The following is a 26949-nucleotide window of genomic DNA, read 5'->3' as shown; positions in this document are numbered from 1 at the left end:
ATAAGAGATGGAGTCATCTCAGGAAGAGTAAGTAGATTCATGTTCTTCTTCTTCCTCAAGGAGAGGAGCCATGGGAATAGAAGAAGCAGAGGTAGGCCTAGGGCTTAGCAGACGCAATGTAGTTGTGGGTGAAGCAGAAGGCCTAAGAGCCATAAATGCCTGCATAAGAGAGGAGGTGAAGGCCTCCCAGTCTGGAGGAGCTTCAGAAGCAGGCGTAATATGTTTTGTCTTCTGCTTCTTTTTGGTTGGATTCGGTCTAGAGCTGGGTTTTGTAGCGGCTGTATCCGAGGTCTGGATCCCGGTCGAAGGAACCCCCGAATCTGGTTCCCCCTCAACATCGACAGGTGTCGGTGTCTGAGAAAGCTCCGTGGATGTGCCGGATGTAGGCTGTGCAGCAGCCTCCGCGAGGAAGGTCGATGGAGCTGACGGATACGCCGAACGCTGCTCAACTCCTACACTGGTAGTTGGCGGGGCGTCCGGGTGCGAAGTGGCATGTGATGAAGGCCTAGGCATCTAGGCCTTCTTATGCGGAGGTTCTTGGTTCTTGGGCGGCCTCCGAAGCGGGATCCATCCTGAGAGCCAGCCATTTGAGGCACTGGTTTTCTAAGTAAAGGTTTAAAGCTGCCAGACGTCTACGTAAGGTCTTTATGCACAAAAGACTTACAAATAGGGCAGGCGTTATGGTCGTGTTCCCGGCCTAAGCAGAAAACGCATTTGTCATGGGCGTCTTTATGGGGAATTTGGCGCCCGCACTGGCACTTTCCTTTTTACCTGACATCAGCTGAAAGCTACAACAACCAAGCATAAGCAATGCGAAAGATCGGTAAAATATTAGAAATGCAAAACCCCAACTGATTACGTATCTATAGTCTATCCGACGTCTGGAGAGCGATTGTACGATGTGAAGATATCTGCAGCTGAAAAGTTCTGAGGATTATGAGTGCAGACATCATACATAAGGTCCCTGGTTTATGGCCCTATGTGTGACGTCCCACGCAGCTGCAACAACTAAGCTGAAGCTTTTGTATAGGAGCCGACGTACGGGTCGCCTGAGGGCAGGAAATCCCACACCAAGAATACTGAAATATAGGAATAGAAGGACATCTAGCCATTTGGCAACCCACTTCTCAACCTCACAGTGCAAGAATTCTGGACAATAACAAAAATAATGGCAGGGCAAAAGTGTACAATTAGGGACACATTCTTGAGACTGTTTTTAGACAAGACATCTTGCAGTAGCATGCATTTTCTTAAGGATATTAAGTCTGAAGCTCAAGAAAATTATTCATAAACTTCAGTTCTTAATGTTTGGCTAAAAAGACACACTTTTGAGGAAGATGTCAAACAAAATCAGGTTATTCTGCAACATTCTTATATTCTCACAGCCCCATGCCCCTCCCCCCCTTATTAGCACCACTCTATACAAAGTCAAAAACAAAGGCATAACATCAGGAAAAGCATAAACATTGCTCTTATAAACACAACTACACAGTGTACAACCATTTCTTCACAGAGTGTATGCATAATATACACTTTAAAATTACACATTTTGTTTTTCTTCCCTCCTGGAAATGTCAAACAAAATCCAGCCATTCTGCAACATTCTCACTATACCATGTCTCTCCCTAGCCTTTTACTACCACCAAAGACATCACACAAAATCTGGCTATTCTACAACATTCTCACAGGCCCCCCACCACCTCTTATTAGCACAGCTCTGGGCAAAGTCAAAAATAATGGGGGAACAAATGACATTTCACATTTACTGGGGGGAACATTAAAATACTTGGGAGTTACAAAGATCCCCTTTCTCAACTTCTTAATACAAGAAATGTGGACAAATCCAAAATAATGGAGAGGACAAAGGAAGACAGATAGAAATGGATTTTAAATATTGCTCTTATAAATTTAGAAAGTCACTGAACTTAACTTGTCTTAGCCTGTATTTTCTGAAGGATATTGTGTGAAACTCAAATTTATATCATTTTTCAGTGACTGCAATCCTCAGTGATTTGCCAGAAGCCAGAAAGTTTTTGAGGAGCAGACTAAACATATCTGACAAAAATCTGGACAGCTGAAAGGTATGCCCACCCCCCCCAAAAGACTTGCTTCTGTTCCTCGACTGGCTGCTCACCCTGATGGCAACCTGAATGACCCATTCCCCGGACCCAAGATTTTAGTTGTCCTGAAAAGGCCAGTTTTAGACCCGTTTAGACAATTGCTTTGCCCCTAAAAGGACAGATGAAAAGGCATACTGAAAGGCTACCCTCAGCTCGTGTACTTGTCTAGTCCAATCCATAAAGTCTCAGAAAATATACCTCCTCTCTTCAGCAAAACTAACAAAAAACTAGTAAAAATGCTTGTTGTGTGCAGATGCAAAAGTGCTGCAAGCTCATTTAGACCAATCGGGGTCCTTTCTATTAAAAGAAAAAAAAAAAAAGGTTTCTAGTCCTTAGCAGACCTGATGGATTGCATCTTTTAGTGACTACATCACCTCCTGAGTCAGTAGGAAGTACAAAAAAAAAAAAGGCAAACCATGATATGAATCGTGGCACTGACCTGAGTGAAACCCACCTGCTGAATATGTTAAATATGGTGGTCGCATCTCTGGGGGCCCTGACCTACAGTGAAAGCTTGGGGGCCTCCCGCTGTCGTGGCTTTCGTGGGTGCCTAATGCCAGCTATGATCCTTCTGTATCTAAATAAGAAGTTATGTACTCACCATAACGTTCCATCTGAGTAGGTGGCTTCATTTGTCTGCAACCTGTGGGGTCTTGGATCTGATATCGGATCCGAGCCGGCAACTATTTATACAGCTATGGATCCAAGCTCCTAGCTCCTCCCCTCACCCATAATCCCCTGCTAACCCCAAATGACCTCAGATCAAGTTTGCCCTCCTATATATACCTAAAAAGGTATCCCAACAGGAAAAGGCAGGATAATACCACCAAACTAACTCTTCTGAAGGCCAGGGGGAAGGAGGGGGGGATGGTTGCAGACAAATGAAGCCATCTACTCAGATGGAACGTTAGGGTGAGTACATAGCTTCTTAATCTGGAGTAGGGACTTCATTTTTCAGCAACTTGTGGGACAGAGTCCCCAGCTACCTGAATCTTGGGCGGCACTGCGGAGCCAAAGGATGCTCTCCCTCTGGAAATGACGTCCAGTTTGTAGTGGTTGATAAAGGTATGAGATGAGGCCCAAGTGGCTGCCGAGCAAATATCATCCAAGGGGACTCTAGATCTGAATGCAGCAGAAGTAGATATGGAGCGAGTGGAATGTGCACGAACCCCTTGAGGTGCGGGCCTCCCAGAAGCCTCATAAGCTAGAAGGATACATTGGGAAATCCAGCGTGATAAGGTGACCTTCGAAACGGCTTTACCCAAACTGAATTTGGCAAAGGAAATGAACAGCTGATCAGATTGTCTGTGACCAGCAGTCCTATGAATATAGAAACGCAGCTGCCTGTGCACATCTAAAGAATGCAGCTTGTACTCTCCTTTATTTTGATAATTAGGGAAGAAAACAGGTAGGTTAATGGACTGATTGATATTGGTTTCTGAGTCCACCTTAGGCAGGAAGGATGGATTGGTCCTGAGGTACACTCTATCCTGATGAAAAACCAAGTAAGTAAGTTTTACGGAAAGAGCTTGAAGTTCCGAAACTCTTTTCGCAGAAGTGATGGCTACCAGGAATGCTGTTTTCCAAGACAGGTATTTAAGATCAGCCGAGGCAGCTGTTTCAAAAGGAGAAGCAGTCAAGGCCTGAAGAACTAGCGATAGGTCCCAAGGGGGTATGGCTTCTTTGATAGGGGGCCTGAGCAGAAAAGTACCCTTGAGGAAGATTTTACATAGTTTAGCTGACATCAAAGGACCTGTCTCGTGTCCTACATGGTAATGGGAGATGGCTGCCAATTGTACCTTGACTGTCGAACAGCTAGCCCCTTGCTGAAAAAGCCCGGGAAGGAAGTCCAAAACGGACGTTAGCGGAGCAGTGAAGGGGTCCAAATTATGATGTTCTACCCAGACGGAGAAGCGCTTCCATTTACTGCGGTAAATTTTCCTGGTGGAAGGTTTATGCGCTGCCACCAAGATGGCTTTGACTGGTGAAGAAATACCGGGAGTCCTAATTAAGAGTGGAACTGGAGCAGCCAAGCTGTCAGCTTCAGGTTGTCCAGGTTCGGGGTCGGTAAGCCTGATGGGTGGGATATTAGATCCGGGCTGGGATCAAGAATCCAGGGAGGATTCAACAAGTGAGACCACATGTAAGGGAACCAAGTTTGTCGAGACCAGAATGGGGCAATGAGGATCATTTTGCTCCCCAACCGAGAGGCTTTCTGTAACATCTTTAGCATCAGGGGTAGAGGAGGATAGGCATAAAGTAGACCGGGCGGTCAAGCATGCACTAGAGCGTCTCTCAGGGTTTCCCCTGGTGGGGGAATCAGCGCGAAGAAGCTGTCGCATTTCGTATTTGAGGGAGAGGCAAAAAGATCGCAGCAGGGTTGCCCCCATTTTGCAAAAATCCACTTCACTACTCGGGAGTTGAGAGACCACTCGTAAGAGGAAAGAATAGTGCGGCTGAGTTTGTCCGCCAGAATGTTGGACCGTCCCGGAATGTGCGTTGCGATCAGAAAGCAGCTGGTGGAGATCGCCCATTCCCTCACCCTCATGTGGCCTCTCGGCAGAGAGGATAAGACCTGGTTCCCCCCTGTTTGTTGATATACCAGACAACTGACATGTTGTCCGTCTGTATCGCAATAGTTCCTACGGGAAGAAGGTTGTGAAGTGCTTGCAACGCTAACAGCACTGCCCTCATCTCCAGAACACTGATATGCAGGGAGGTCTCTGTGTCGTTCCATGTGCCTTGGACTGTTCTGCCTGAGCAATGCCCCCCACCCCACCCGAGGCGAGAAGCGTCCGTGGTCACCGTGACGAGAGGAGGTGGAGCGCAGAAGGGGCGGCCTGTATGGAGGTCTGGGGAATGAAGCCACCATAACAGGGCCCTCCTTGCAAGCCTTGCTGATGGAGACAGGGTGAATGAGAGGAAGAAGCTGAAAGGACCATTGTACTTGGAGGGTCCACTGTAGTACCCTCATGTTTAGGCGAGCGCATGGAAGGAGTGTTATTGCCGCTGCCATAGAGCCCAGTGCCCTCAGGACCAATTCCGCGGGTGGAGCTTCTGATTGGAGGATGGCTCGCACATGTAATCTCAGATTCTGTAGTCGTTCCGAAGTGAGGTAGGCTCGCAGACTTCTCGTATCTAATCTGGCCCCTATGAAGTCTATCACTTGTGTCGGAGCAAGGGAGGATTTGTCCATATTGATCGTGATGCCTAACTGGGGAGCTAGGCGGAGAAAAAAATCTCTGGCTGAGCAGAGTAGATGCCTTGTTGGGGCGGTCAGGAGCCAGTCGTCCAGGTACGGGAAGACCTGCATTCCCTGAAGTCTCAGGTGGGCCGCTATCACTGCTAAAACTTTGGTGAACACCCTGGGGGCTGTGGTGAGGCCAAAGGGAAGGACCCTGAACTGACAGTGGCTGGCTCCCAGCCAGAAGCGGAGAAACCTCCTGGATCGTCTGTCCATTAAAATGTGGTAGTACGCATCCTTGAGGTCTATTGAGCACATCCAGTCGTTCTCCCGCAACAGGGGGAGAATGGATTGAAGAGTGACCATTCGGAATTTCTCATTGGTTACCGACAGGTTCAAGAGGGAAAGGTCTAGAATTGGTCTCAGGTCCCCCGTCTTTTTTGGCACCAGAAAGAACCTGGAGTAAAACCCTAATCCGAGCTGGTCTGGGGGGACGGGTTGGATGGCCCTTTTTCTTAGCAGCTGCTGGATTTCTGCGGCTGCAGCCTCCCTCTGATCGGGTGGTACATCGGGGAGGTTCCTGAGTCTGGGAACATGTTGTATAGGGATTTTGTAACCTCTGGATATAATCCGAAGCACCCAGCGGTCTGACGTGATGGACTCCCATGCCTCCAGATGCCTCGAAAAGCGCCCCCCGACTGCCTCCGGAGTGGAGCAGTCGGGCAACCCTTCAGGGCTGTTGCATGGGCCGATCAGAGAAGGATTCTCTGGACCCAAAATTTCTCGGGGCCCCTCTGCCTCTAGGGCGGCATCCTCCCTGTCCTCCTCTGCCACGGAAGGACTGGTTGTCCGAAGCAGGTTGGGAATGTTGCAATTTCCGCAACCACATCTTCTTCTGTCCCTTTTGGTTCTTGGAGAAGGACCTCTGGGGAGCAGAAAAGCGGACTCCGACGGCAGACAACGTCTTCCCGTCTTTCTCGCTCTGGACAAGTGTCTCGCGAACGGTCTTGCCAAACAAAGCAGAACCATCAAAGGGGGCATTCGCAAAGGACGCCTTGAAGGGCTCCGCAAAGTCACAATGTCGGAGCCAGGTCTGGTGTCTCATAACTAGGCCCGCTCCGCTAGCTCTAGCGGCTCCCTCAGTGGCGTGAGACAACAGCCGCATAGAGGTATTAGAAACAGATCTCAGAGTGGCCATACGAGTGGTGTACAATTGCTTGTCCTCCGCTGACAAGGACTCTGGGGGGGGGAAGCAGCGTATTCTTTAATAAGATCCCGCTGCATCCTGATGACATGTGCCATGTAGTTCAGAGACCTTACTGAGAAGGTCGCTGAACTGAATACCCGCTTCCCAAGGCGATCCATCAAGTGGGACTCCTTGCTCAGAGGATGGACCGAGGGGCTCTCCTGAGCTAGTTCCCTCTTAGTGGCTGCCACCATCAACATGGCATCTACAGGGGGACCCTTGCTCCAGTGGGGCCGGTCTGCGGGGGGGCTCAAAATCCTATCCGGGCACTTAGGGATTGGCTCCACAGTGTCCGGCTCCTTCCACGCCCTGGTGATCACAAGGTCCACCAGGGGGTCGGCCAGAGGGGACACCCAAGAGGCAGACGGGCCTGCTTCGAATGCCTCCAGGAACACGGACTCGTTGGAGGAAGCCTTGGGGGCAGACCACCCCCCCTGAGCCTGAGCATTTCCATGATGTCTCCAAAGGAGACATCCTCAGGGGGTGACCTTGGGCAGCCTTCCCCTTCATCCAAGTCCGTGTCCTCTGTTAAGAACTCGGGGGAGTCCACATGCCTCCTCTTACACTTATGCTTGCAAGGCACTTCCTCGGGGGGGGCTGTCCGAGGAGGTCTCACCAGCAATGTCCTGTTCCAAAGGAACAACCTGGGACATCGAAGCAGGCTGTCCCTGTGGCCGGGTGATGGAAGCCTGACCCAGCAGAGAGGGAGTGCAGGGCGGAGCCGAGACAAGGGCCGGAGGTCTGGATGCTCTCGACAGAGCCCTCTCCACTACATCGAAGGCCGAGGGGGAGCCGCTCTCCCTGGGCTCCGAGAGCCGACTCCCACTCGGATCCGATGAAGGAATTGGAACCGGCGCCGAGACCGTCGGATCCGTGGGACCAGTGTGCTCTGACCTGGACGGAGCCGAAGGCACACTGAATCCCTCGGATCCGAAGCTCGGGCCATGGCTCCGAGAGGTAGGATCCGACGATGGAACCGACAGACTCAAGAGTAGGGTCGGATCCGAAGTACCCAGTACTGTTGGCGCCGACCCACCCCCGGCTCCAATGCTGCCCAGCTCCAAGTGCTCCGAACCCGGAAAGCGGGTCGGAGAAGGAGCTATCGGAGCAAAAAAGGGTGTCGAGCTCCCCCCCGAAGGGGGGGGGGGTAGGCAGGAGCACTCCCATCTGCAGCTGGGCCTGGATGAACCTTCTCATCATCCGGTCCAAGTCTGCATCAGACAGGCTGTAAGTGGATCTTGACGAGGCCACCGAGGTAGGCCTGGAGTGCCGCCTCGATGACCTCGACGGAGATCGGGTCTCCTCCTCCTCAGGTCCCGGGGAGAAACAAGGTGATCGGAGCCGAGGAGGAGGAGACCTGGAAGCCATGGAGGGAGAAGCCTGCTTAGCTGGGGGGGGCCGAAGCGGAGGCCTCTGCCCGCCGCTTGTGGTGCTTCTCCCTCCGTTTCTCCCTCCTGGCCTCCCTGTTCTCCGGCGCTTTAGTGGGAGTTTGAATCCTGGCCGGAGGAAGGGGGGCAGGAGTGGCCACCACCACAGGCTGAGGAGGTGCCATGGGAGTAGCGGAGGCCTAAGCCGACTCGGGGGGCAAAAGTCCCGCCAGGACCAGCTTCGACCTCCGCTCTTTCAGTGCCCTGGGGTTGAACCCTGCACAAATCGTGCATCCCGAGGACAGGTGTTCAACCCCAAGGCACCGAACACACCGAGTGTGGCCATCTGCCGGAGAGAGCTTATGGCTACACTCGGTGCATTTAGAAAAAATAGGCTTTGGGGCATCTGACATATCCCAAAACTAAGTAACACTACACAAACACACAAGGCCCCAAACACAAACACACACAATCACACTCTAACGACCAGCGAGGGGAGGGTAAACACTAAAAATTTAAAAATTAACAGACTAAAGGGAAGCCTAATACACACACACTAATTAACTGACAGAAAAAAAGGCTAAAGAGATAAAAAGGGAACACTTATCTCAATAATTGCCAGGAGCTCAAAATCCAGCTGACACACTCTAGAGCGGCAAACTAGATCTGAGGTAATTTGGGGTTGGCAGGGGATTATGGGTGAGGGGAGGAGCTAGGAGCTCGGATCCACAGCTGTATAAATAGTTGCCGGCTCGGATCCGATATCGGATCCAAGACACCACAGGTTGCTGACAAATGAAGTCCCTACTCTAGATCAAAAGTTATGCATTTACCATATCAGTAGATATGGATGGGCAGGTCCATCTTGGGTAACAGCAAGACTATCGTCATTAGGCATCTCTGCATCTAAAGATTTCCCAAAGCATTAGCCGCTCTTCTTTTATGTATAACGTTCAGCAAACTGGCCTTTGTCTTCACTTCTTAGGTATGCTAGCAAAGCCGGTAATACAAAAATAGACCTCTAGACCAAATCAGCAAGATGAAGGGGGAAATGCATGTGTATGTTACCAAGGATGGACTTGATTATCTGAACTTAAACTTACGTTTTTAAGTGTGTAACTTTATCTGTTTATTAGGAAGTTCATTCTCATTAACAGCAGGTCAAAGCCCCAAGTTCATTCTCATGGGTGGCCTCCTTCATGGAAACTTGCCCCTTATCACTGTAGTCCTAAGAAAAGACCTGTAGCTAGTGATGACATCCAGCATGTAGTGCTTTGCAAGCTGTATTCCATGGTGAACATGCAGATGCTGTAAAATTGTCATCTACAGCTGCATTATGAAAAAAGCCTATGAAGTAGCCACTAGTCTAGTGGAATGAACTCTAGAGTTACAAGACAAAAGCCGTACTTTACTTTTACAGCACAATGTAATGCAATAGTTACTTCATTTTGCTACAGCAACCATCTACATTTCAAAACTGTGTTTTTTACCAGAGAAAAACACAACTGAGAAGTCCTTTCTAAGGAATTTTGTTCTATGCAAGAAAAATCTAAGCTGTATGAGGACATCCATACAGTACAACAAATATTCACATCTACTGAAATAACCTGAAAAAAATACTGTAACACCATGTGCAGTTCTGTGTCAGAGGGATAAAGCCTGACTGCAAAGTAAATGAAATCAAGTTCAACTAGCTGCTCAGGCATTGGAAGAGCCAGGCATGGTACAATTGAGTGAATAGCCAATGACAGCTCAGCCTTCCTGGGGATGTGAGCACCAGTGGTTCTGGTTAGATGATCACCACCACCACCACACAGAGCCTTGCACAGCACCAAAATGACCAGAATAGACATGGGGTTACCATTCCCAAGCTGGTAGCCCTCACTGCTTGCAAGTGGAAGGATGAACAAAGAAAGGGAGGCAGTAGGATGCTCCATGGTGATGCATGAGTTCATGTCAGCCATGAAAAGAAGAGTTAGGGCCCTAATAGAAACACTCCTATTGACAGGATGTTAACAAAGCACAACCACAGCTGTCTTTATGACAGCCATCTGGTTGTCTCTTATCCCTCAGTATAGAGGAGCAAATGGGCTCAATAAATACTGAAAAGTGTTGATGATCAGTAGGCACAGAGGTAAAAAAGAATACAGAAAAAAGTGTGAAAGTATAGTGAGATCCACTCAGTGGCTACCTTAGACATGATAAATAGATTGTCATGTAACAAACTCTAACCTTGTGGAAAACCAAATAGAGAAGATGGAGAGATACTGTTCATTGTTCTGAAAATCCTACCAGATGAAGCAACTGCTTCAAGGAAGAGTCTTGCACAGTAAAACAACAAGTATTTCAAATATGCAGTAGAGAATGGTTCAAAAAGGAGAAGAATCAGTTTTCTTAATACAAAAGAGAGGTCCCACAGAGGAACAGGATCCTATCTTGAATGGGTAGACTGCATCTCAGGGCCCCTGAAGGAATTGTAGTAAACATGAGGTTAGACACAGGTAGTAGACATCCAGGCAGGGTTCCCTGGAGGGATGGGACAACAGGTTCTCAGCAGATGAGGTCTGAGCAATGGTACCCTTATTCGTCAAGTCAAAATGGGTTTACGAGAATGATTCTGTCTTGGCTTTGTGCTGCATGGCTTTCTTAATGAACCACAGAATCAGAGGAAATGGGGAAGAATAGTAAAGACATTCTGGATACCGCTTCTAGATACCAACATTCTGTGAAGCTGTTGGACAGGGATGCAAATAGATCTTGACAAGGTTTCTTCCAGTGACAGAACAACGTCTGCACTGTTTGACTGAATGACCACTCATGCAGCATCAGAAGAACATGACCAAGTCTGTCTGCAAGACAGCTGGACTTTCCAGAAATGTGATTTGCTATCAGAAAGTGACTAGCTGATACCCTATTCCCACAACCTCATCACTTCTCAACAAACACGATAACAGTATACTCCCAAATGCTTACTAATACATCAAACCAGGCATCTTTTCCATGTGGATGGCTACTGCCCCTTGGGGGTAGGGAATCCTGGAAGCCCTGAAGGTTGGTGAGAAGAATCATTCTCATCTTCAAAAATACGAGCAGACTGGCCTCCTATTGTAGCCATACACCTTGTAAAGTCAGACCCTGACAATGCCCCATCCCCCACACCAGAGTAGAGAAACATCAAGGCAGCAAGCTCAAGAGTTGCTAGAGGGTTCTCTTGGGTAAGGTTAGTATGAAGCCATCACTATAGATGTTCTCTGCACACTTTGAATATCCTGGCATCTACAGGCATTTGGTCCTATAAATGTGACCAATTTACTCTTAGGAGTCCAATGAAGAACTGTCATATGAAACTAATAAAGTTACCAAGGGATTGGAAATCACCACCAATTCTAGTGTCTCAGTCCAGGAATGCACTATCTGATGTACCACAGACTGAAGCAAATTAATCCTGTCCATTGGCAACCTGGCTTTGCAATGCACTGTAATCAGACAGCACTCTATAAAGGTGAGTACCTGGAGTGGTTCTAGCTGAAATTTTGCAACACTAAATGTGATTACCAAGGACTTGAGAAAAAATATCAATGACATTAAGAAGCTATGACTCTTTCCAAGTTGGCAGCAGTCGACAAGGTATGGAAATGCCTTCGCAACCTGCATCCCCTAGTTAACTACAACCAAAGACATACATTTGATAACCAACCTGGGGGTTGAGAAATGCATGGTCCCTACCTGGGATTAAAGATACTTGTTGAACTCTTGGGCAATCTTTACGTTTAGGAAGGTGTCTTGGGAGGCCCACAGAACATAAAATTCTCCCTCTAACAGACCCAGAAAAAAGGGCTGAAACATCATCATTTGAAGAATGTCTTGTGGAATAAACTGAAGAAGGCCATTCATGACAAGAACGTGCCAGGGATACTTTGTTTTCTTGAGTACCAAAAACAGCTTGAAATCAATAAAGCCTTTTCTTGCCTGTAGGAAGTTCTAGTGGCTCACTTTTCTAGAAAGTTCAATGCCTCTCTTCTTGCACTGAATTTTAATGAGGTGGGATGCTAAGCAACAAAACAGAGTGACACTAGGGAGGGATGAGAAATGGGATTGTTTATGGCCTGCAAATTATTCTTATCCACTTCTCTTGCTTAATGGCTAGCCACACAGTCAAGTGGAGGGAAGAAGGCACTGAATTGCTTCAGTCTCAAGGTAGACTGCTGCCCTGACAAAGCAGGACTACTTACCTGTCCTACTATTTAAGCTTTCTGTTTCTCTACTTTATTGCAGTGAAAGACTTGCAAACCTTGCAAAGGCATGCGGGTATATGCTACTCTCACTATCAACACAGGAATTTTGTATACGTGTCCTTAAAGGGTGCTTGCTGTCACACTTGCACTTTTTCCATTGTAGCAACTGACAATGTTAGCAAGGAAAATAAAAATAATAGACGTGAAAAACAACTGATGTTATTGAGTAACAGCTGAGTAAAGCAGCAGAAGCAACTCAAAAATATCAACAACAAAGTCAAACAAACCTACAAAAACACAATAAACAGACAATCAGCAACAGCACAATTCCTGACAAAAACTCACAAAGCAACAGTTATGTAGTAATCAGCAATACTGCAGACACAAGTAAATGGAAACCTTAAAAATAACAGAAGAACACAATTATGCTCAAAAGTAAATAAATGACAAAACACCATGACAACACACCATGCACAGGGAAACAATAATGAAAAAAATGTTTGTGACAAGTAAATGTGCAACTTTTAAGTAAAACTGTTAGAGATCAGGAGTTAGAATGATCCAAAACAGATGAAAAATATGTACACTGCATCAGCTCAGTAGAAAAAAAGAAATGCATACAATTTAATTTAATGCAGCTGCTAGCTCCATGCGTCAAAAGACATCTAGAAAGGAAGGTCATCATGCATATAAGTTAATGAGGATAGCCTGGTTCCCAGGAAAACCTTTAGATTCTCAGTTGCCTAGCAACTAATGGCAAAACTCCTGCTGCTGTGAAAGCTATACCTCCTCACAGCAGATTTTTGTTTTATCAGCAAAGAGATTAATCCTATTCCCTAGTCTAGCAGATACTCTGGAAATGAGAAGACTGAACAGCATTCCTGACACTGCTCCATTCATCACAACTCAGCCATGCAGCAATCCAGTTCCTTAATCTTGATCCTACCTCCCACCTCTCCAGTCTTTCCAGCAGATGCATGTGAGAGGCCTAGTCAAAGACCTCAAGGTCAATGTAGACAACAACCAATAAACATCCACCCACTAACCCCCACCTGGACTCATCGGCAAAATTTTCTTACAGCTACAATCCTATGTTGGTGTGTGCCCTGGAGACTGCTGTCCTCCACGTAAGAAACCAGTTTTTCCTCCAAGATTCTGTTTCTCTGTACCCTGGATTTTCTTACTGTCCTTGCTTTCCAGTGACCTGCTCAAATCTTCCCTCAGGAAAGTCAGTTTTTTCTTAAATTTCCTCTCCATCTCAGTTCTGGTGTTTGCCCACTGCTCTCCCTATTCCAACCTACCTCCCTCCTAGCATGACACCCTTCCTTTGCTTTCACGTGTAAGGAATGAAGTGAAGTATGCATTCAGTACTGCTATTCTATTCCTTCCATGACCTCCTTATCACCACAACTCTAGTATTCACCAGGAGATTGGGTGTCCCTGTCAATACATCAGACCCACATGAGTATATGAAAGAGAACAGAAAAGTGGCCATACTTCCCTATTTTACCCATAGCTCTACAAAAAAGTACAGTTGTGTACTTACCATAAATGTAGATATTCGAGGGTATTCACCGTTGCAGTCATTACAATTAGTTTATCCTGCTGGCAGGCTACCCGCAGTCGGCCTGAATTCCAAAGTCTAGGTCCGGCGTCGGTTGCTGTCGCCTCCTCCCTGACGTCAGTGCGCCAGGGGTATAAAAGATGCAGCCAACGCCATTTTCTTCAGTTTTTCTTGCCCCAGATGTCAGGTGCCCCCAAAAGGGTAGGCTAAAAATATGTCAATAAAGCATGCATGCACCAAGGTACATTTTTCCTTCATCTACAAGCAAATACACCACATAGGTTGTATGGAATAGAGAAGTACAGATAAGTTCCAGCAAAGATAAAGGGGGGTGGTGGGAGGGTAACCTGGACTGCAACAGTGAATACACTAGAACATCTACATTTATGCTAAGTACACAACTGTACTATGTTCATCGTGTTACACTGTTGCAGTCATGACAATTGGGTTGAATCCCAAAGCTAAGGTTGGGAGACTGGAGCAAAATAGGATTAGGAGCGGCTATGAGGCCCTGCAGAACTGCAGTGGCAAAGCCTGCTCTGGATTTAGAGTAGAGTGGTAAGTGATAGTGCTTTGTAAAAGTGTGCACTGAACTCCAGGTTGCAGCCTCTAAAATGTCTTTGGTTGGTACTCCTATGAGGAAGGCTGCTGAAGTGGCTGCTGCTCTGGTTGAATGTGGCCTAATGCCCTTAGGCACTGATTTGCCATGTTGTGAATAGCAGAAACGAATGCAGTGGCCTATCCACTTTGAAACAGTCTGCTTTGAGATAGCCTTTCCTTGTGATCCTGCAGCATACACCACTAGTAATTGCTCAGTCTTTCTGAAAGCTTTGGTTCTGCCCAAGTAGAAGTGCAGCTGTCTGTGTATATCCAAAGAATGCAGAAGTCTCTCACCCTTATTCTGTGGGTTTGGGTAAAAGGTAGGCAAATTAATAGTTTGGTTAAGGGCCACACTGGACACAACCTTAGGCATAAATGTTGGGATTGTCCTCAAAGAAATCCTATCTGGATGGAAAATGGTAAAAGGTTCTACAGCCATGAGTGCCTGTAGCTCTGAGGCTCGTCTTGCAGAGGTTATTGCTAGGAGCAAATTTGTTTTCTATGATAAAAATTTCATATCAGCTGTAGCGGCTGGCTCAAAAGGAGGCAGGGTGAGTTTTTCCAAGACATAATTGAGGTCCCATGCAGGTATTGGTGATCTCCTTGGAGGCCTTAAGTTTTTGGCTCCTCTGAGGTACTGCCTTAATAAAGGATGAGAAAAAATAGGTGGCTCTGTATTGTAATGAGCTGAGATGGCACAGGCATGAATCTTAATTGATGAAAAGGATGGGCCTTCGTCCAGCATCTCAGTTAAATATTGCAAAATCTGAGGAATATTTGGTACAGTCGTGCCAATCCCTTGTGCCTGGTTCCAAGCACAGAATCTCTTCCATTTTTCAGCATAAGATTTTCTGGTACTAGGTCTCCTGGCCTCCAAAATAACATCCATCACGGCTTTAGAGACAGGTGTGTTTTGAATGACTACATTATGTGCCATGCTGCCAGATTTAAGGTCTTTAATTGGCTGTGCAGGATCTGATTGTTGTGTTGGGACAGTAACTGAGGAATTTGAGGTAATGTCAGGCTGGGTATTGAGACAAGTTCCTTAGGATTGGGTACACGGCTGGCGGGGTCACTCTGGGGCAATCAGGATCATTTTTGGCTTCTCTTGTCTGACTTTTAGGAGTACCTTGGGGAGGAGAGGCAGTGGAGGAAAGGCATATACTGTTATGTTTTTCCAGCTGAAAGAAAGAGCATCCACTTTCCATGCTTGCTTGTGATAAGTCCTTGTGCAGAATTTCTGTAGTTGGCAGTTGTGAGGAGAGGCAAATAGATCTATGTCTGGGCATCCCCGATTCCTTGTTATCATGCTGAAGACTTGCGGATCCAATTTCCACTTGTGGGGATCCATGAGGTTTCTGCTTAGTTCGTCTGCCAGACTATTTATCTTTCCTGGCATGAACTGTGCCTGCAGATGTACTTAGTAAGTCAATACTGTGTCCCACAAAGTCATGGCTAGTCTGCATAGGGGGTAGGAATGAGTGTCTCTCTGCTTGTTTATGTACCACATGACTGTAGTATTGTCTGTCTTTATCAGTAGTTGTCCCGGATGTAGATCCTTGAAGGCTGTCAAGGCATTCTGAACAGCTAGCATCTCTTTTTCGTTGATATGTAGATGCATTTGGCTTGCGGACCATGTGCCCTGAATACATCTTCCTGCCATGTGGGCCCCCCAGGCATAATCGGCTGCATCTGTTGTTAATATCTGCCTGGCTGTGGGTGCAGCAAATGGCTGTCCCTTGTTGTGGTGACAGGCCTTTGCCCACCATCGAAACTCCTGTTGCAGGCAGGGAATGAGGGTAACATTTAGTTATGTACTCACCATAACGATAGATGTATGTGGTCCATCTCGCCTACATTCATTACTGATGGGCTTGGAGCCGAGAATCGGCTCTGACTCGGCCGCTATAACTAGCACGAATTCTCTCATTGGCTGGGCTAAGCCTATATCCCAGGATGCACCACTCCCAAACCCCCAGATCTTGTTTGCCACAAAAAACATCATTACACATGCATAACCCCACCGAACAACCTGGCAAGAAGAGAGAAAAAATAATATCCTCAAAAGGGCCTAAGAATATAATTTCCTCCGAGTCCACCAGGAAGGGGGAGGGTACATAAGAATGTAGGCGAGATGGAGCACATACATCTATCGTTATGGTGACTACATAACTAAATGATGTAATGTGGTCCTATCTCGCCTACATTCATTACTGACGGGACAGCGTCCCTAGCACCTAAATCCTGGGAGGCTCATGAGAAAACACTCCTGAGCACCGTGGAACCAAAGGAAGCCCAGCCTCTAGAAGCCACGTCCAACTTATAATGAGAAATAAAGGTATGTGGAGAAGTTCAGGTGGCTGACGCACAGATTTCATCCAAAGAGAGCCTAGCATGAAAAGCCATTGAGGTAGCCATAGCCCTGGTAGAATGCGCCTTAATTGGGAAAGGTAGATCTTTACCTGCCGATGTGTAAATAAATGAGATACAGTCCTTAATCCACCTTGCAATAGTGCCTTTGGTCACAGGGCTACCATTCTTATTGTCTGAAAAGGACACAAACAACTGATCCCATTTCCACTCTTGTTCTGTCCTGTGCAAGTAAAACCTCAGTTGTCTATGTACATCCAATTGGTGAAATTTGAATTCTGCCCTGTTGGAAAAGCTTGGGAAAAACACCAGTAACTCAATGGATTGGTGAAGACAGAAGGTAGAAGAAACCTTAGGAAGAAAGGAAGGGGTGAGTCTCAAGGATACTCTACCCTTATGAAAAATCAAATAAGGAGATTTGACAGAAAGGGCTTGAAGCTCTGATACTCTTTTGGCTGAAGTAATGGCCACCAGAAAGGCTGTCTTCCAAGACAAATATTTTAATTCACAAGTGGCTGCAGGCTCAAAGGGAGAAGAAGTTATGGCTCTATGCACCAAGTTTAAATCCCTTGGCAAGACTGGCTGAGAAACTGGGGGACGAAGTAACCAGGCTCCTTTTAGGAAGGCTTTACACAGTTTATGGGCCATGAGGGAAGGTTCACATGAAACGTGAAAATTAGAAATAGCTGCCAACTGAACCTTAATAGTGGAGGCAGCGGAACCTTGTCTGAAAAGAGTAGCTAAAAAATCCAAAACTGCCATCACAGGGGCTGTGAAGGGATCTAGGTTATGCGACTGGGCCCAGATAGCAAATCTTTTCCATTTACTGGAATATATCTTCTTAGTGGATGGCTTGTGGGAAGAAGATAGGATATGTACCACTTCCAGTGTCAAGGAAAGCTGTCTGACTAAGGATGGAAGTGGAAAACCAGGCAGTGAGCTTGAGGGTTCTCAGGGATGGGTGGAACTGCCCTGACAGATGAGTCAATAAGTCTGGAACTGGGTCCAGAATCCAAGGACCGTCCATAGTATATCTCCAGAGAAAAGGGAACCAAACTTGACGGGGCCAGTGTGGTGCGATCAAGATCATTTTGCTTCCCAAGGAAGTTGCCTTCTGAATCACTCTTGGCAGCAGAGGAAACGGAGGGAAGGCAAAGAGCAGACCGGGGGGCCAATCATGGACTAGAGCGTCCCTGGGTGACTCCCCCTGAGGGGGGATCAGAGTGAAGTAATTGCTGGACTTGGCATTTTGGGGACTGGCAAATAGATCGCAGCAAGGTAGACCCCACCTGGAGAAGATCTGAGCAGCAACTCGATCGTTCAGGGACCACTCGTGAGGCATCAGAATAGCTCTGCTTAGCCTGTCTGCTATCACATTGGACTTCCCCGGAATGTGCGTTGCCACTAGAAAACGTTGGGAAGACACCGCCCAATTCCACACTCTCATGGCCTCTCTGCAAAGGGGATAGGACTTGGTTCCCCCCTGTTTGTTCAGGTACCACACGACTGACATGTTGTTGGAAAGAATTGAGATAGTCCCCTTGGGAAGAGAGCTGTGAAGTGCCTGCAACGCTAGTAGCACCGCTCTCATCTCCAGAACATTTATATGCAAGTGTACCTCGTGTTCCTGCCAAGTGCCCTGGACTGTTCTGCCCAGATAATGCCACCCCCACCCTGTCTGGGAGGCGTCCGTGGTCACTGTGGCAGTAGAGGGTGGGGGGGTTCAGCGATCTCCCTTTGTTCAGATTGGGTGAATGAAGCCACCAACGCAGGTCCTGTTGGCATTGCTCCGTTATAAGAATCGGGTGAGACAAGAGGGAGCTCTTGAAAGGACCACTGGACCGAAAGAAGACTCTGGAGTGTCCTCATATGTAGCCTGGCCAGGGGTACTAGTAGGATGGTGGCCGCCATAGAACCTAGTAACTGAAGAACAAGTCTGGCTTGTACCTTTTTCAGAGGTAATAAGGCCAAAACTTGAGCCTGTAGCACTTTTATTCTTTCTGTAGGAAGGAAAGCCCTCATTTCTACAGAATCTAACTCTGCGCCGATAAATGCAACACGTTGTGATGGCAGCAAGACAGATTTTTGCCAGTTGAAAGTAATCCCTAGGAGTTGACCCAAGTTGATGGTGGTGTCCGTGGCTCGAATAAGTAGATGCCTGGTAGGGGCGGTGAGAAGCCAGTCGTCTAGGTAAGGAAACACTTGGAATCCTAGACGTCTCAGGTGAGCAGTCACCACTGACAGACATTTATTAAACACCCTGGGGGCTGTGGTGAGACCAAAGGGCAGGGCTCAGAATTGGAAATGACTGGCTCCCAGCTGGAAGCGTAAGTGATTCCTGGAGGCCTTGTTTATCTTGATGTGATAATAGGCGTCCTTGAGATCGATGGAGCACATCCATACTCCTTTTCCCAACAATGGGAAAATGGTTTGAAGAGTGACCATTCGGAACTTGGACTTCCTGACGAAGCGGTTTAAACGGCTGAGATCCAGGATGGGTCTCAAGTCCCCTGTTCTTTTGGGCACCAAAAATAACCTTGAGTGAGTTCCTGATCCTATCTGGTCTGAGGGGACTGGTTGGATGACTCCTTTTTCCAGCAGCTTTGAGACTTCTAATGCTGCTTGGTCCCTTTGACTGGGTGGAACGTCTAGGACTCTCTTGGGTGGCGGAGGGGGTGAGATAAAGGGAATGGTGTAACCTCCGGCAATAATTCGAAGCAACCAACGATCCTGGGTGATGTTTTCGCAGGCTTGAAGATGCTTCGAGAAACGACTCCCGACTGGCTCCGGAGAGGCACAGTCGGGCAGTCCCTCAGGGACGTTGGTAGGAGGAACCACGAAAGGACTCGCGGTCTCCTGAGTTGCGGGGGCCTCCCCCGCCCCTAGGGCGACGTCTTCCAGAGTAATTCCCCCCTCCTCTGCCTCTGGAGGGGGGGTCACCATGATGGTCAGGATAAGACTTCTGAGACTTCCTGAACCACATCTTTCCTCCCCTCTGTGCCTTGGGATAAGGTCTAGAGGGAAGCGAAAAACGGGCCCCAACAGCAGACAAAGTCTTACCCTTCTGCTCACATCTGGTGAGAGTGTCTTTCACTTTGGGTCGAAAAAGGGAGGACCCGTCAAAGGGAGCGTCCATGAAGGAAGACTTGAAGGCCTCCGCGAAGTGACACAGGCGCATCCAGGCTTGCCTCCTAAGGGCTACGCCTGAGCTAGCTGCCCTAACCGCCTCCTCGGCTGCATAGGATATGAGCCTCATGGACGAGTTAACAACAGAAGACAGGGTAGATAGCTGGGCGTTGACAGTTTGGTTCACCGCCTCAGGCAAGTTACCCGACAGAGTATCTCCCAACTCCTTGAGGAGATCTCTTTGGAGCCTCGTAAAATGACACAAATAATTCAGCGACCGCAAAGTAAAGGTCGCTGAGGACAGGGTACGCTTTCCATACCGATCCATACTCCTAAACTCCTTGTTAGGAGGATGAACAGAAGCAGAAGCCTCTGCAACTTCTTGCTGAGTGGCAGACGCCACCACTATGGCATCTACAGGAACTCCTTTCGTCAAGAATTCTTTCCCAGGAGGTGCAGACAAAAACTTGTTGGGGCGGCTGGGAACCGGTTCCACGGAGTCAGGTTACTCCCACACCCTTCGACAAATACGGTCTAACAATTCATCGAAGGGGGGAGACACCCACGAGGTGGAAGGTCGGGCTCCAAAGGCCTTGAGGAAGACCGACTCCTCCTCAGAGGGGGTTTTGGAGGGCCAGTCGCCTTTCTGTCTCAAAATCTCCAGGATGTTGGAGAATGAGACATCGTCGGAGGATGACTTTGGGGACCCCTCTGCATCACTGAGGTTGGTGCCTGAGGTGACAGACTCATCTTGGGAGTCTATGTACTTCCTCTTACACAGCTTCTTTCTGGGAGGCTCTTCAGGAAAGGACTCTGAAGGGCCCTCAGAAAGCAGGGGACCATGCATAGGGGTATCCTCAGGCCTTCGAGCCCCGCTGCCTGCTGATAGGGGGGGCCTCAGAGGCTCTAGTCGCAGTGTCCGGGAAAGGAGTGGTTGACTCGAGTGATGTCACCGAAGACCTGGCTAGTGCGCTCCTCATGGCCTTGAAGGCGGGTCCACCTGAATCCGAGAAGCGACCCGTTTCCGAGACCACAATCGGAACAAGGGTTCCCCCAGCCGAAGCACTGAGAGGGAGACTCTGAGCCGAAGTCTGGAGCCCCGATGTATCCCCCTCGGGTCCAACCGACGAAACCCGAGTGCCGAAACCATCAGATGGAACCGAAAGGGTTGGAGCCGAGGTCGGAGCCGAAAAACTTAAAGGGGGTTTTGGGGGGCCGACCCAAGGACCTCACTCGACTCAGAACACTCCGGCTCCGACGACACAGAGGTGGTTGGAGGAGGAATAATCAGAACCGACACAAGGACAGCCTCCAGAGCCAACTGGGCTGGAGCTGAGAATAATTTCGTTAACACTGGTGACTGTAGGAGCCTCTGCACCACCCTATCCAAATCCGAATCCGACAACCTGGAGGACTTGGAGGACAGAGAAGGGGGTCGAGAAGTCTTCTCTAGTGGAGCCAATGCAAAGCTAGGAGAATGGCTCTGAATCGGTTCCAAGACAATTGGAGCCGAAGTTGGCTCCAACACAACAGAAACCTCCTTCAGCTCCGAAGGCAGTGGAACTGAGGAAGCCATCTCCGGTACAGACAACATCTCCTGCGGCTCCGAGACCAATGGAGCCGAGGAAGGTGAAATAGTCTTTGATCTTTTCTCCGATAGCTCCAACGAACTGGACAGAGCCGGAGATCTCTTTTTAGTTTTAGATTTCCCACTAGGGGGAAAAGAGGCTAAAGCTTCTTCAAAGGGAGGTTTTACCAGGCCCTTAAGAATCAACTTATTTTTTCTCTCTTGCAAGACCCTAGAACTAAACGAATGACACACACTGCAGGACTCTTGCAAGTGTATAGCGCCCACACAGTACACACAGATGGTGTGGCCATCAGTCAAAGACATCTTATAGGAACATTTGGCACACTTTTTAAACCCAGAAGGCCTATGCTCCTTCTGATCTTTGCCTGACATTTTAAAGCTTCACACAAAAAGACATCACAGGAAATAGACACGACAAGGAAGAGAAGGGACTCTAACTTAAACGCCCCCGAACAACAAGAAACACATCTAATAGGGCTAAGGCCCTCTAACTTAAATGGGCCTAGCCCGCCAACACAAGTAGCCAACTATACCTAAACAACAACAGAGATCACACAAACAAAACACCAACTATAGAAAACGTAGCTATTAAAATAGCTTTTGGTTGGAAAGACTTTTCCGAAAACTAAGTAAATAGTTTAAATAAGGTACTTAGCCACAGCCAAGCTCGAGACCACGTCTTCACTCAATGAGCGGCAAACGAGATCTGGGGGTTTGGGAGTGGTGCATCCTGGGATATAGGCTTAGCCCAGCCAATTAGAGACTTTGTGCTAGTTATAGCAGCCGAGTCGGAGCCGATTCTCGGCTCCGAGCCTGTCAGTAATGAATGTAGGCGAGATAGGACCACATTACATTTATTGTTTCCAGGCTATGGCAATGTTGAGTCCAAACACTTTTTAGATACCATTGAAGTTTCCTCATATGCAGTCTTGCATATGGAATTAGCAGAATGCAGGATGCCATGAAGCCCAAAGCCTGCAGAATTTTTCTTGCAGATAACTGGGTCTTTGTTGCCAACATTTTGAAAGAAGTAGTCAGTTGCCTTTGTTTGTCTGGCGTGAGATAAGCCATCTGGGCAGTTGTATTTAAGCTTGCACCCAGGATTATTATCTCTTGAGACGGTACTAGTTTTGATTTCTTTTCGTTTACTGTGTACCCTAGGCATGTTAGTAATCTTTTTACAAACGCCAGATGCTGTAGTAGAATGCCCTTGTTCTCTGCTTGAATAAGGCAGTCATCCAAGTAAGGATATATTTGTATTCCTCTTTGTCTGCAAAATGAAATTACTGGAGCCAGGCATTTTGTGAAGACCCTGGGTGCAGTAGGTAAGCCAAAGGGCAGTGCAGAGAATTGGTAGTGTATTGAGCCAGCCATGAATCTGAGGTATCTTCTGCATGATTGTCTGATTGGGACATGCAGGTAAGCCTCTTTTAGGTCTAAAGTCACAAGCCAAGCCTTCTTGCCCAGCATGGGCGGAAGCTGCTGCAGAGTCAACATTTTGAATCTTGGAATATCCAGATATGTGTTTAGAATAGATAGGTCCAGTATTGGTCTCCAGGCTTTGTCCTTTCTGGGCACCAAGAACAGTCTTGAGTAAAATCCTTGTCCCTGCTCTTGCTGTGGTACTTGCTGAATGGCCCTCATGTCCATGAGGAATGACACTTGCTTTTGTGCCTCTGCCCATTGATTTTTCTGGCAGGTCTGGCAAACCGTTTGCCCTTGGCAGGGTGTGAAAGTGAAACCTTTAGCCTTGTGACACTATATCCAAGACCCATTTGTCCTGGGTTGTTATGTGCCAATTTTGACAAAAAAGTGCTAGTTTTCCCCCTAAAGGTGCTGCCAGAAGATAAGTGCTTGGCGCAGGCAGGGGGAAGTCATTGGGACTGTTTCCTGTATGGCTGTAATTTGTCTTCTCCGCTTTTGGAGGTAGAAGTATCCCATTGTTTAGACCTGTATGAGCCTTGGGGCTGGGATCTGCCTCTAGGGCGTCTGTATCTGCCTCTTTGTGGCATGTCTGACACTGGAAAGGACCAATTCTTTGTAGGCCAGTGCCTGTTAATCTTGGAGGCTGTACCTGTAAGACATCCTTGACTGTTTGCATAGATTAAGCTTTGTCCTCCATTTTCTTCAACACCTCTTCTGCTTTAACACCAAACAAGGTATCATGCTGTAATGGAGCATCTAATAATTTTGCTTTAACATGATCAGGTAGATTCTGTTCCTTTAACCAAGCATGCCTCCTATTGACAGAACCCATAACAGTGGCCCTGCAGGAGGCCACCAGAGAATCAAAACCACATTGCAAAGTATGCTTTCCCACTTGTTCAGCTGCATGCAATAAATCCTGCATTTCTTTGTTTTCTGCACATTCAGAATTTATCAACATTTTCTGTTTAAGCAGTGACATAATATATTGCTGATATTTAAGCATATGAAACTGACAATTTTAAAGCTCTTATAGCCAAGGTAGCAGAAGTGTAAATCTTTTTTTCCCATCGGTCCAATGCCCCAGAATCCCTGTCAGAGGGGGTAGGGTTTTTTTGCAGTGGAACCCTTGACCCCTTTGGGACCCTGAGAGATAGTTTCTGGGTCAGCAGCAGGGTTCTTAAAATAAATTTATGTGAATCAGGAACCCTGTAGTATCTGTCTGGCTTATCAGGAGCTGGAGATAAAGAGTCAGGAGTCAGACTGGACTCTGAAAATACATCATCTACAATGTCTAACACAGGTGGAATAGCAAGGCACCTGTGCTGAGGTAGTAAAAGGAAGTCTCTGAGCCTTTTCTTAGATTCTGAATAATCTTGGCTCTCCCAGATGAAATGCTTCCTCATGGTATGCAGCGTTTCCCCAAAAGAATAATCTTCAGGAGGAGAGGCTGAAGGGATAGATTCTTCAGCATCAGAATCCTCATAGAGAGGAAGAGAGTATTCCTGATTAGAAGAGGAATCAGAAAAAATGGAAACCTGATCTGAAGATTCATATTCTGTCTCTTGCCTAGGCCTCTTATCAGGAGGGGGATGATCAAAGTAATTAGGTCTTCGGCCATTTTGAGCATCTGTTTTTTTAGGCACGGAGGCCTGTCCATTGGGCTGTTGTATTTGTTTCTTTGACTTTAGAGGTGCTTTACTCTTTGCCTTTGAAGCTGAAGTCATTTTAACATATAACTGTGTAGGCCTGAAAACACCCTCAGAAGCCGATGCCTGCTCAGCGGTTCCGGACCCATCTGAGGGAATAGTTTCCGAGGTTCCAATACCTTGAGTTTCCAGCGGCCTGCGGCTCTAAAGTAGCGGGCGTCAGGGGCTGCAAAAGCTCCTCACTCAGAACCGGTGAATCGGCGATGGCTTAGAAGAAACCTCGTCGTCAGTTTTGGACCGTGGATGCCTGTCCTTTTCTTTTTCTTTGCGTTTCTTTTGAATTGCGGTAGTTGGATGGCTATCTGATGACATTGTGTAATTAAATCTTCTGCCAAAATAGTGAAATGCAAAATCGTTCCGAAGCTTAATAGTGCGTTGGTTAAATCTAGCACAAAACCGACAATTAGCAACGTTGTGATCAGGGCCTAGGCAAGGAATACAGTAAGAATGGAAGTCCTTATGAGGTATTTGCTTCCCACAAGAAATACAATTATTAACTTTTTCTGACATCGGTCTGGAGCAAGAAAAAAAGTTTCCCCAACAAGGTACTTAGCTTTTAATGAAGACTTTGTATCTGAAATTCGAGCACGAAAATCTCAGGAGTCGGCCAACCGGCACATGCGAACTGCTTTTGCTTCGGGCACTGCGTGGCAAGAAAGACTGAAGAAAATGGCGTTGGCTGCATCTTTTATACCCCTGGCGCACTGACATCAGGGAGGAGGCGACAGCAACCGACGCCAGACCTAGACTTTGGAATTCAGGTGACTGCGGGTAGCCTGCCAGCAGGATAACCCAATTGTAATGACTGCAACAGTGAAACACGATGAACATAAATTCTTAGTGGCAATATACTGTAAGGTACAATGGACTCAGTAACCTCCAATAGTAGTCATTACATGCCTCTAGTTTCTACCCCATCCCATACAACTTGCTGGAATTTGTTATGAATAGATAATTTTGTACCAGTTCTTTCCAGTCACAGAAAGATACATTTTTCAGCACACTTCACAATCAAAATATATCATAATATTGGGTTCAACACCTACACAGCGATACAGATTCCATATTTACCTGGAACAGACACAGTTCTGAAGTAGCAGCAAAGAATGAAACAAAAAGAAATCATACACAAAAGAAGTTCTAATCAGTAAAACACAACTATTACGGTGTGTGTGTCTGTGAGTGTGTGTGTGTGTGTGTGTGTGGGGGGGGGTGCTAAGGAATAACATAAGGGTAGTCAAATTTTGTTTACAACTGACACAAAACAATCATCACACTGACATGAAAAGAAGATGGCATTGCCCCCTGTCCGTAACTGTACAGTCATCTGTTAATAATTCACCTTGAAGCTCTACATTTTTTTTCTCACTGTTTGACTGGCTGACTGAAAAAAAAAAAAAGAACAAAACATATATGGCGTATATAATAATATTACGATGAAGTACAGTTTAGGAATTTAAAACTCATTCCTGTTTAAGCCCCATGAAATCAAAACACTCAAGAGTGGTTCTAATATGATAAAACTCACTTCCACTATCTTCTGAACATCCACCTCATCTTGAAAGGAAACAAAGCCATACCTAAAAAAGAAGGAAAACAGCAAACACTGTAAACATATATCCTCTCATCTGTATTAGTTTAGCATCTAACAGTTCAACTTGCTTTTTTCTGCTAAGGAAAATAGCCACGAAAAAAGTTATGCATACACAGCAAGAATAACAAAAAAAAAAAAAAAAAGAGCAGCAGGGCTTCAGTCACAACATTCCCAGAGCATCTTCTATCAACAACTGAAATATTCTGCAGCAGTCCCCATCAGTAACCAAGTTAGCCAGTGCCACTAAATAATATTTTGCTCCCCCAAAACATAGAAAAAGTTCCCCCCAGTCAGTGCCGAGATACGTGCAGAGAGAAACAATTAGTAACGTAACTCAGAAATGAGATGAATAAGTAGTGGATACAGCAAATAGCAAAACAAATCAGAGATTACCTCACTGTCCAAGTAAAGATATGGTAGGTGTGGAAAAGAGAAAATAAACATGTCTGAAACAGTGGCAATAAAACTACAGTGGTAAAATAATCATTCCTGCTCTTAAAAAGAAGCTCTTAAAAGTCCAGTAAAGCCAATTCAAAGAGAGACTAAAGGCTACTTATAACACTTATTTAGCTACTGGACATCAGTTTTTCTTGCCCCAGATGTCAGTTGCCCTCCACATGGGGAGCAATATATATATATATATATATATATATATATATATATATATATATATATATATATATATATATACATATATATATAATTACAAAACACAAAAAATATATCTCCAAACAAAAGCAAATACACCAAAAAGGCAATTGAACATAGTAAAAGAAAGTAGAGGTATAGTAAGAGAAGAACAGGGGGCTGGAGGGAGG

General features: G+C 46.7%; 1 protein-coding gene across 1 annotated transcript in view; it reads right to left on the bottom strand.

Annotated features, from left to right (window-relative positions):
• Window positions 1-26949, bottom strand: part of DAZL (deleted in azoospermia like) — a 2235938-nt gene that overhangs the window by 926856 nt on the left and 1282133 nt on the right. Inside the window, exon 4 of the mRNA XM_044066765.1 lies at window positions 26066-26117. Within this exon, the coding sequence (XP_043922700.1) occupies window positions 26066-26117 (52 nt within the window). The remainder of the gene's footprint in view (window positions 1-26065; window positions 26118-26949) is intronic.

This window comes from Protopterus annectens, chromosome 3.part1, assembly GCF_019279795.1.
Source record: "Protopterus annectens isolate FY-2018-M chromosome 3.part1, PAN1.0, whole genome shotgun sequence".
Taxonomy (NCBI): Eukaryota; Metazoa; Chordata; order Ceratodontiformes; family Protopteridae; genus Protopterus; species Protopterus annectens.
The sequence above is the reverse complement of the archived record's forward strand: the minus strand, read 5'-3'. Positions and strand labels throughout refer to the sequence as shown.